Below are 12,075 nucleotides of genomic sequence, written 5' to 3'. Positions count from 1 at the left end.
TAGTTTACTCATTACTGGTCTCCAAGAGTCTCTTCAAGGTTTATCATGTTTGGAAATAACAAAGGTCAAATACACTCACATCTGAAACCATAGGGTAGGTTTTGTCTATCTGTAAAATGTCATCCTACTTGGTTAAGATCTCCTCTTTGAGAAGGATAAGTATTAAATAGGAGAGTAGTTAAAAAATTAATAAGGTGATTAATATCAAGATAATATATTCATTCTAATGCTTTCTCCACAAAATGTAAACCTCAAAATTTTCAAAACTTGTAAAAGTAAAACCTTTACATTTGTACTTCATTTTAAAGAATGAACTATTTAACCTTCAAAATAACCTCAGAAATACTTGAATCTTGAGGGCAGGATACATGCTTTATTCAAATAATTTCTGAAACCAAGGAAAGTGCCTGGCACAGAGAAGTTGTGTTTAGATGCTTTAACTAAGAGCAAATACCATTTTCTCTTTTTAACAGTTGGAAAATTTGGTCCTAGAGAGATTGAATAGTTTAATAAGCTCACATAAACAGTGTCAGAGGAATAAGTAAAATCCAGATTATCTAACTCGTGGATTTTTAATTTCAGTTATACTCTACAGTCAGGGATATTAAAAGAACACCAGGCTAAACATATAGTATAATGAATATTCATAAGTACACGAAGATTATTAAAATGTCTGATGAACCGGGCTTACTGTCTTTGCTCAAAACTCACCTTCAACAGGGAAATGCCTCTCCCCTCCCCCCATTCCAGGAATGGCATGTGAATGTAACTGACCCTGTCTTTGGCCCAAGCTGTTTAGTCCATAGATGGGCATCTCGCCCAAACTAGGTCATAGGAGGACTTCCTTGGATATTTTAGAACTGTCTCCGAGAAAGAGACTGTAAAATATAAATGTAGGACTTGTTAATAGACGTGTTCACTGGGGAACAAAGATGGCCAGCTTGCAATCAAAGGAAAGAATGAAGCAGCTTAACAGAGAGGCTCTTGGATAAAATTTGGAGAGAGAATCCTGAGCAGATTCAAGTGATGATTCAGCTGTTCCAGGTGACTAACTTAAACCGTGTATCTCAGATTGGGACTTGAACCCACAGTCTTTTAACTGATACCACACACCTGGTCTCAGAACTTAATGAAGCTCAGGTTCTTGATGTCTCATCACAGAAAGAATTCACTGAGAGACCAAGTGATAGGTAAGAAGTGGATTTATTTAGAGAGAAATGCACTCCACAGACAGAGTGTGGGCCATCTCAGAAGGTGAGAAAGGCACCAGGGTACAGGGTCAGTTTTTATTGGGGGGGGGGGTGTAATTTCTTAGGCTAATGAGTGGGAGGAGTATTCCAGCTATTTTGGGGAAGGGGTGGGGATTTCCAGGAACTGGGCCCCACCCACTTGTTGACCTTTTATGGTCAGCCTTGGAACTGCCATGGAGCCTGTGGGTGTGTCATTTAGCATGCTGATGTGTTACAGTGAGCATATACAGAACCTCAAGGTCCAGTGGAAGTCTCGTCCCCATCTCAGACCTAGTTGGTTCTAACCAGTTTATGTCATGTCCTATGGCTATGTCATTCTTTTAAAGGTTGTGTCCTCTATTTACAATAGCCAGGACATGGAACCAACCTAAATGTCCATCAACAGATGAATGCATAAAGAAGATGTGGCACATATATACAAGGGAATATTACTCAGCCATAAAAAGAAACGAAATTGAGCTATTTGTAGTGAGATGGATGGACCTACAGTCTGTCATACAGAGTAAAGTAAGTCAGAAAGAGAAAAATACTGTATGCTAACGCATATATATGGAATCTAAAAAAAAAATGGTTCTGAAGAACCTAGGGGCAGGACAGGAATAAAGAGGTAGGCATAGAAAATGGACTTGAGGATACGGGGTGGGAGGGCGAAGCTGGGGCAAAGTGAGAGTAGCATCCACACATATACACTACCGAATGTAAAATAGTTGGCTGATGGGAAGTGGCAGCATAGCACAGGGAGATTTATTTTTGACTTATGTAAAATAATTGGGAGTGGCACTAGTTACTATTACATGACTGTAATGTTTTAAAACTACACAATCTATTCCTGGATTATTATTTCCTATTTTTTTAGGCATTTACAGTGAATGATTGGGTCACCCGGGTATTTTACTTAGTAATTGGAAGTTTGAATACTGCAATAGCAAATTATTTTCCTTTCTAAAAATGTTTTTAATGTTTGTAACTCATGTTTATTAAGTGAGGAAGGGCTTATGCACCTGGACATTATTACATTAATTCAGTATTTAGCACTGAATTATATTTTGGATGAATCAAGAAAATAATTATAATTGTAATACTACATGTTAATGTTTGCTTTTCATGTTTCTGAGTGGCTCAGTCAGGCTTGTAGGAAATTGTTTATTTTGTTTACATATTGTTGGATTACTGTTCCAACAAAATTTGCTCAAATTAGAAAACAAAAGTTACTATTTCTTTAGTTAACTGAGTTCTGAAAACCCATACACTAAAACTCCATTTTCACATTACAGAGATATTTCTGTTGTAAGAATTGCATGTTGCTTTTTTATATTATGGTGTTCTTCAAACTCATATTTGAAAAGATATATTTAAATAGAACTATATTTATTCATTGGCTTTTCTAATTATTAGAGAATATTTTATTTAGCACTAAGTAAATTTTAAAAATTATTTTCTGTCTTTGCCTTTTTCTGTTCTTCAGCCAAATGATTTTTTAACAAATACTTACTAGAATAGTTCAGGCTGTTTAAAGAAATTTTCTAACTCTAAGTGAAATTTTTTGTGATACTATTTACACACTTTATCTGTTCTTAGGTTCAAAATGTGTATGTTGGTTTTAAAAATGAGAAAGAGACATTTCATATTTATGTAAATCACTGCACATGATCAAAGTTTTATAAAAGTTTACTGTATATATGGCAATTTTGATTACGTAGGCATTGCAGAACAAAGTTACTTTGTTGTAAACATGGTATATTTCTTCCCAAAGTTTACTGATTTAGCGATTTCTCAAAATAAACAAAAGTTGTCTGATATCTATCTCATTAATCCTTTTTCAAAACAAGAAAAACACTTTGGGACAAAATCCAGGGGGCTTATATCAAGGAATATCTTTGCTATTTCTGAATTGATTTTGTCATTATAGTTACCTTGTTTTTCTTGGTAAAGAACAGGACGTTTGGTCTATTTTTATGTTTATGATATTATAAAATATCTTCTCCTTAACCTCCTGTATCACGGAAAGTCACTGGATGTATGTTCCAGTTTGTGTGTTAGTGCGTCAAGAAAGCAATCACTTTGTTAAAATTTTTAAAAATAGTATGAAAAATCTCTATAACATTCACAGACTTGTAGCTGTAAAATTTTAAAGTCACTGGAACAAAATCATTGCAGTGTTTTCATAGATGTAACTTATAAAAAAGCAAGAGTAGATTTACTCTTCAGATCTGACCAATATGTACAATGTTTGCAATTAAACTCTTTACCAATAGGTGGTGCTAGAAAGTTTAATATTTATTCCAATAATTGAACTTGCTGGAAAAATGTGCTCAAATGCTTTTTTTTTTTTTAAAGCATAAAGCAATATGTACATATATGTAAAATTAAGCCCTGCTTGTTTCTGTGACAGCACCGTCTAAGACAGTTCGACTGGTTGGTGGTAGCGGCCCTCACGAAGGCAGAGTGGAAATTTTCCATGATGGCCAGTGGGGTACAGTTTGTGACGACCGCTGGGAATTGCGTGGAGGACAGGTCATCTGTAGGAGTTTGGGATACCAAGGTGCTCGAAATGTGCATAAGGGAGCTTATTTTGGACAAGGTAATTTTTTTTTTTTTAATGAAATGTAGGCATTCTCCAGTACATACAATCAAGTAGAGACAGGAACATGTAGAATAGGAAGCAGGATTCTTTTTTTAAGGCCTTTCCTAGAAAGTAGAAATGAAAAGATAGAAATTAAAAAAAAAGATGCTCTCAGACAACATTTAATGTCTAAATTTCGTTTAGACTCAATCAGTTAGTTGGACAATAGAGGAAAATATGGAAAATTCCTGGTAAAGCAGATGAACAGGAACCAGTGAATTATATAGACAAGGCATGACTTCCTGGGAAACTCATTTACATATCTGGGTCTTGCGGGCAGCTGGGCAAGTCCACGTGCTCCCCCATTCTCTCTTCTGTGGAACTGGAGGGTGGGTGGTGGGTACCAGCTTCTGCATTTACTTCCCAAAGCTTAGTCCATGATGGAGCACCTCTATTCTGAAAGGACAGTGAAAAACCATGAAAGAGAAAGAGGCGATTTTACGGGTTCTCTATGCCTACTAATTGTGACTTCTCCTTTAAGGAACTTGATGAGAAATAAGGGAAGAGAAAGGTTACTTTCCCCTCTATTTGAGGTTGAATTGAATAATGTTTTTGCTGCATGTATATCTGCATATTTTCATCTGGATGACTCAGTAACTTGTTCTGTGAATGTATTGAAAGAGCTAGGAAGAAAATTTGCTGGGGACAAAATGTTTGAATGTTTACCCATGATATTTTTATTACCTCATTTTTTTTTCTAAATTGGCACCTAATAATAGGTTTTATGTATAATTAAACATATATAAGTGCTTCAATTCTGAAGGACAGATTAGAAAAAAATAGCCATATATAGGTAAACTAGAATTTTATAGTCAATATTTCCTCTTTATTTATTCTACTGTCCATATGTGATAGATAATTGGTATCTCTGAAATTCATGTTGACCAAGAAAAAAAAAAAAAAGATTCGACCATCTTGATTTTGTGTTATTCTCCTAGATAGATATGGGCAATAGGAAATTCTATGCAAAATAATAGAGATAAAACAGCAGTATTACCAGATAATCTTGTGTATGATGATAAAATAGTGGAGTATGTCAAATTATCAGGCCAAAAGACTAAACAAGATAAGGTAGACTTCTTAAGTTCATAAAATAGATTGTTAAGTACTATTATGCTACAGTATTGAGTAATAACTATGTGTCAGGCATTGTGCTAAACAAGTAAATAGTATTAATAATAAGATAAGATAATAATAAGATCACAATTATATCCTTTATTCCTTTACGAAAAGAATTCATTTTATCAAATTTAAGAGGTGAATTTTAGCAGGGATCCAGGTTCTAAAGTCTTTAGAGACCAGAAACTTGATTTAATTTCATAAAGAGGCTAAGCACAAGACGGAAGAGAGTGATGATGTTGAAAGTTTCTGTACCAGGTTCAAGCCTCCGGCTGTCAGTTTTTACTTTGTGCCTTAGAGTTTTGAATAGAAGAAACAAAGGAAATAGAAAACATCCATAATTTGCCATCATCCAGTAGATCTTTGGAATTTCCAAATTTTCCATTTCTACTACACTTTCAGAACTTCTTCCCCATCTTGAAAAGTGTCAGACCAAAATCATCTTTGCACCTGTAAAATTTACCTCCTAAATGAATTGTTTTAAACAGCAATTTTCCCCACAGAAGGGGAAAAGAAAAAAATCCCTAACTCTTAGTCACTAGAAAATCAAATGAATCAGTGAATTGTTTAGGAAGACTAAACTGCCAGTCTGGGTTTCTGCAATGTTCTGTGAGGAAAAAATCCATTTCTGTGGTAACTAAGATCCATAGCATGAAAGGCCATTTATTTAAAATACATAATTGTATAAAACATTTCAAATACAATCTGTGGTGGGAAAGTGAATAAGACGTTATACGCCAGCTCTGTTCTTTTTACGAATATGAAGCCTTGCCATAGATTTCAAAGCTGTTCTTCAATTGAGGTTCAAACCTAGATGGTAAACACACAATTGGAGACTATTATCTTAAGATTCCATTAACTTGCAGGCCTAGTCTCACAAGTAAAATATTCTTTTCCCCACAGCTTTTATTCATTCTTGCTTATACCTCTAGGGATTTCTAGTCTAAAGCACTGGTAAGAAAGGAATAAAATACATATTCTGAAGTACTGGCCAAAAAGAAGGAAGTTCATTATTTATATAAGAAACAATAGAGTTTAGTCTCCTGTGAAATGAGTCATTTGGCTATAGGGAGACGATTCTCTCAAGTTTTCTTCAGGTAACTGACTATTTCTCTAAGCTGAGCATCCATTGTCAGTGAGGCTTTGTATTCATGGTAACTGGTGACCCTATACATTAAACTAGAGTTTTATTATAATAAAACAATGAGATATATCAGAATTTTGTTTTTCCTCTCACATTCTCAAATATCTACCAAACTGAACTGGAAAGACTAAAAGTTTTATAATATAAACTAAGGAGATAGGAGTTGAAACCTTAGCTCTGATACATCTCAGACTTTCAGTTTCCTTTCCAATAAAATGAGAATAATAATAACAACCCAGCAGATTTATTTTAATCTGAAATGAGCTGCGTATGGAAAGTGCCCATTACGAAGCCGGACTCATAGCATTGCTCAAGAGTGACAGAGATCACTGGTAGCAGCACTGCCAACTGTATAATTACAAGTTTATTTGCAATCCTTGTTGAATGGTAGAAAAGTCAGATCCATGTTATACTGTAGAGCGATACTCACGATGTTCCAAGGGTGGTAAAGTTGAATGTGGTTTTTCCCACAGTACAGAGGTGTGATTTAAGAAGCATTCTGTGTAACCTTCTCTTCTAATCTTCCCACAGTACAGAGGTGTGATTTAAGAAGCATTCTGTGTAACCTTCTCTTCTAATCTTCCCACTCTGCTCCACACACACCAGCTCTGTTTCAGCTCTCTGCATATTCAGTCCCCCAAAATTGAAGAATGATGATGAGAATTTTAAAATAATAAAGCAAGATGAGCTGGGAGAAAGAATAGAACTGAGGTGATTTGTTCTGGAGAAAAAGAATCTAAAAAATAAATTTCATGATCTGCTTCATTGTACATTGTATTTTAAGAAACAGGCTTGCATCGTAAACTGATGTTGGATTAGTCATGGTAAACCACCTTTTCATGTAAAGCTGTTTCAACGCCTCCTTTTTCCACTCCTCCACCTTAAATTTGCAGTTTTACTCAGGAGGAAAAGAAAAAGTAATTTTGAATGCAGAACAGAGACTGGAAAGGAAACTTAGAAATATGAGTGGAGGGGTAGAGAGAGGAGGAGGAATGCACTAGAGTTTTAATTATGTGTCATTCTTATAGGAAAGTAAGAAGAATCAGATTAATACTATATTTTGCATTATTATCAAAATTGAAACAAGAAGATAAAAGTAGAAACTTATCTCCTTTGTATCTCTCCTCCCATTAAGGAAAGAATACAATTTTCTGGACACAGTTTCCCCCTCTCCTTTTTTTTTCTTTCTTCTTCTCATTTTAAAATAGCAAACCTGGCTTACCAGAGATAATCCTTATTAGCTTTAAGAACAATGAGTTTTGCAGTTACAAAGAAAATGATTTATAGGAACAAAGCTTAAAGCACACTCCTTTAAATGGGTTCTTTCATCTGGTTGCACCATTTGCATAAAGTGGAATGTTCTTTCTTTTTCCTGTGTAGACAAAAAGGTTAAATTAAGGAAGCACTGAGAAGCTTCTGGTGCTTGCCATTGCACGGGGCAGGGAAGGGGGAGGGAGGCTTTGCTCTCCCTATGCAAGCTTTCCAATCTCTCATCCTGGTGGTCTCCCTGTAGCAAACTTGGATGAGCTTTGTCAAAGGACAGTGGTAGTCCGGGAGTTTGTTCCAGGCATATCTGAGCCTGTCAGCTGACGCAAGAAGTAAGAGCTGGATCTGGAGCAGCTATCTCATCTTCTCCTAAATTTAAAGGAGTTGGTGCTGAAGCTCTGAACTTAAAAGCAGAAACAAAAGAAAATTCTAAACATAAATGCTATCTTTTATTCATTACCCCCTTCACATTCCATAATCAATTTTCTGAGTGGAATTTTTAAAAAATTTCGAGAATAAACTGAAGGAGATCAAGAATATAACTCTGCATCTCTGAACTATCCATTAGTGATTGGAAGTAAAAACAATCTCAAAGATGAATAAAATATATCAATAGGTCAGAACTCTAATTCTTATGTACTGCTCCCTGCGCACTGAAAGTTTTGAAACGTAAATGTTTAGATGTTGGGTATTATGGAACCTGATATAGAGCCGTTATAATAGGGTTCTTAACATGTCTGTTCTGTTACTTACAGTAACAAAGGCAATAAATACTAAGTATGGAATAATACTGTTTATCAGGTGTTTACTACATGATCTCATTCAGTGCTTACAGTGCCTGTGAGAAATAGATATTACAGCCCCACTTTTCATGTAAAATTAAGTAAAGCTGACAGAACTGTCACAAAACATGCCCCATTTACATAGCTATTGTGGCAGTTGTGGGGAGAGCACTCAACATCCATCCCTCACCCTGTCTCTTCACTAGGCAGACTGTCCTAAGTTCTTTAACCTTAAAAACTTCATTTCTAAAGAGTTTGCTTCTTCAGAATCTTAGGATCACAGAATTTTAAAGGGAAATGAAATCTTAGAGCTCTTTCGACCTCCCACCTCTCTATTCTGCATATATATAATAAAACAGGGAAAATGACTGGCTTCTCCAGAACCACAAAACTAGAATCCAGAACTATAGTGTAAGTTTACCCATTCTCTATTCTGATTCCCATTTCATTTTTTTTTCTTTTTTCATTTTTTTGCGGTACGTGGGCCTCTCACTGTTGTGGCCTCTCCTGTTGCGGAGCACAGGCTCCGGATGCGCAGGCTCAGCGGCCATGGCTCACGGGCCCAGCCGCTCCGCGGCATGTGGGATCTTCCCGGACCGGGGCACGAACCCGTGTCCCCTGCATCGGCAGACGGACTCTCAACCACTGCGCCACCAGGGAAGCACCCCCATTTCATTTTTAACATTGATCCAAAAACAAAAACCCAGAATGCTTTTCTCAAAGAAGAAACTGTTGACAAAGCACTTCCCAACTAGAAGTCTTAAAGTGATATAAATGCATGTCACCCAGGCTTGACTGGATTTAATTAAAATTCATTCAGGGACTTTAACCATTAGTGATTTTTGCTTCCCCACTTATCCATTCAGGAGCTAATCTCAAATCTCATCGTGTCACTGTATATCTGGCTGATGTTTGAAATATGATTACTTTTTTAAATAAAAGCAGTGTTACCGAAGATTAAGGAAACTCAAATCCCTCAAAGAAATATCAATATTTGTCTTTTTAAAAGAGAGATTAAGAGGAAATGGTATCAGCTGTCAAGCATACTCTTAAGCATCACAAACCAAGCTCATAAAATTCCAGAAGCCATGGACAACACGGTTATTTTTGTCTGCTTTTGGAAACACAAAATTGGTCAATCTGTCTTCCTTATGCAGCCTTCAAATTGTAAAGGGAATTGTAGATATGTAGATGGTTAGGTAGATAGATAAATAGATGATAAACAGGACTAGAGAATAAAAACATTTCTAAAATATATACATCGATTTTGCATAGGTTTCCACTAGTAGAAACGATAACTCAGAGGCAAAAAATAACAATGACAGCAGCAAGAAAAAATATCCTTGAGTAACAGTTATTACCTAAAGAAATAAAAACAGATCTCTTTTTTAATCTTTGAGGTGCACATGAAGATTAAATTTTAGGCATTTTATGCTGCCTTGGCATTAATTTTTAATGCAGAAAACAATTTGGAAGGAGATGGGACATGAGTATTAAATAATTTTTTCCTTAGGCTTGATAGTCCCAAATATATTAATATAAAAATAAAACAGCATATCCTTGAAAATTATTTTTATAACTATCTGGGCTTCTTTGTAGTCAATGAATAGCTCTAAGTTTTAAATGTCATCATGTTCTGTTGCTTGGCTCTATTCTCTCTGTTGTTTTGAGAAAGTCATGCATCCTTTCTGAGTCTCAGTTTATTTACCTGTGAAATGGAAATAATTGCCAATATTTTACAAAGTTATTAGAAGTAAATTTTTAAAATTATATGTGAAAAGACCTAGCATGTTCACTGTGTCTGAATCTTTTCCACATAGCATAAGACCAGAGTTACTGAATAATACAATATGTTTATCACATCCATATGTTCTTGGTGAGAAAAGCACTGAAATATGAGTTAGGGGTTCTAAATACAAGAATCAGCTTTGCCACTAATTACACATGTGACCTCAGTTGCTGCATTTACCTAAAACAGAAGCCTTCACTAGAAGGTCAGTCCAAGAGAGAATGGATTCTGATTTTTGTTCACTCACATAGGCACTCAAAAGAGATTTGTTAAATGACCAAATCTAATAATGCAGGGGATTGCAGTAAATCTTTGATTAAAGGCACTGACATTAGGCAGACCCATGGTGGGAATACTGGCTCCATTAGGCATTAGCTATGTGACCTTGGGTGGAGTTACTTTTTCTCTCTGATTTTCACTTTCCTCAACAGTAAAACGACATTATAATAGCATTTATTAACTTTTTAAGGTTGCTTGAGAATTCAGTGAGATAACAACTCAAAAGTACTTTGAATATTTTCTGCCCAGTAAATTCTTAAAAAAGTGGGCTTAAATGTTCATTGTTATTACTACAGCTTTGGTATTCTAATATTCATGGTTTCCTCTACTATGGTTTCTAAAAACTTGTGCTCACATGTCAGCACATTGACTGAATAATATCTATCTTGTGCTTCCCCTATGGGGATGCCCTCTGGATACTTCAGACATTGAGAGGATTGTCACCCTTAATTCTCTTTTCCTGGATTGTAAAAATTCCGCACTGCTGAGACATAAATCTGGTGACTAGATCTACAAAATGTAGAGTGAAAGCATCACTGTCCCCTGGGTACAGAAACCATGGAACCATACTGTTCTCATGCTCCCAAACACAACAGAACCATGGCTTTCACCAAAAGTTTTATTTATGTTTATTTATACAATTTATAAATGTTCATAAATGCAATAAATATAATACATAAATGTCCCACTGTTTTGGTTCCTTTACATGTTAAAATGGAAGTAGTTTTATTATTTGTGCAATTGTTATTGTTTGCCTATGTTTTTTGATGAAGGTTTTACTTATTTATTTATTTATTTAGCTGTGTTGGGTCTTCATTGCTGTGCGCAGGCTTTCTCTAGTTGTGGTGAGTAGGGACTGCTCTTCATTGTGGTACACAGGCTTCTCACTGCGGTGGCTTCTCTTGTTGTGGAGCACAGGCTCTAGGCATGCAGGCTAAAGTAGTTGTGGCACATGGGCTCAGCAGTTGTGATTCGTGGGCTCTAGAGTGCAGAGTCAGTAGGTGTGGCACACAGGCTTAGTTGCTCTGCAGCATGTGGGATTTTCCCGGACCAGGGCTCAAACCCATGTCTCCTGCATTGGCAGGTGGATTCTTAACCATGGAGCCACCAGGGAAGTCGTTGCCCATGTTTTTTGAATAGCCCTTTGGAGCAACTTCCAAAAAGTTCAGATAGACTTTATATATTTAAAATAAACACACATTCACAAACATGCTCATACATACAAACACAAACAGAAAAGGGACCATGATATGCCTAGTAAGAGCAATTTGGAAACCAAAAAGTATTCCTGGCAAGGTTTCTGACTTTGAGATCATATTCTCCTAATCTTTTCCTTTTTATCTGCCTTAAAATTTCAAGTTGAAAAGTCTTAATACTCTTATAAAAACATTTCAGAAAACACTTGAGCTGTCCAAGTTACTACTCTTATAATTGGTCAGCCCAGGAAAACCTTTGCTTGTCTAATAGAAACATTGTTTGGATTCTATTGATTTAATTACTATTATATGAAATGAAACCTACAATATTTCCAGTTACCTTGATAATGTAAACCTAAATATAACTTGTCTTGTATTTGGATATTTCTGGTGAAGGTACAAATTATTCAAAAACTAAGTGAATGAACCTATTTATTTTCTATGTGGAAATCAAAATTTCCTAGTTCTAAGGGTAAATAAAAACATGTCTTCACAGAAAATATCTATATAAACATCCTATTAACTGTTCTTTTAGATTATAGATTTTTTCTTCTTCAATCCAGCTTCCACATTTCTGCCAAACATACAATTCTAAAATATAGTTTGATGATATTTCTTTTGGTGACT

At 35.6% G+C, this 12,075-nt stretch overlaps 1 protein-coding gene across 2 annotated transcripts in view; it reads left to right on the top strand.

Annotated features, from left to right (window-relative positions):
* Positions 1–12,075, top strand: part of MSR1 (macrophage scavenger receptor 1) — a 67,903-nt gene that overhangs the window by 53,919 nt on the left and 1,909 nt on the right. For both annotated transcript variants that reach the window (XM_067721600.1, XM_067721601.1), the window contains exon 9: positions 3,643–3,831. In XM_067721600.1, the coding sequence (XP_067577701.1) occupies positions 3,643–3,831 (189 nt within the window). The remainder of the gene's footprint in view (positions 1–3,642; positions 3,832–12,075) is intronic.

The sequence above is a fragment of the Pseudorca crassidens genome, chromosome 21 (assembly GCF_039906515.1).
Source record: "Pseudorca crassidens isolate mPseCra1 chromosome 21, mPseCra1.hap1, whole genome shotgun sequence".
In the NCBI taxonomy this organism is placed as follows: domain Eukaryota; kingdom Metazoa; phylum Chordata; class Mammalia; order Artiodactyla; family Delphinidae; genus Pseudorca; species Pseudorca crassidens.
Note: the sequence above shows the minus strand (reverse complement) of the source record. Positions and strands in the feature narration are given on the sequence as shown.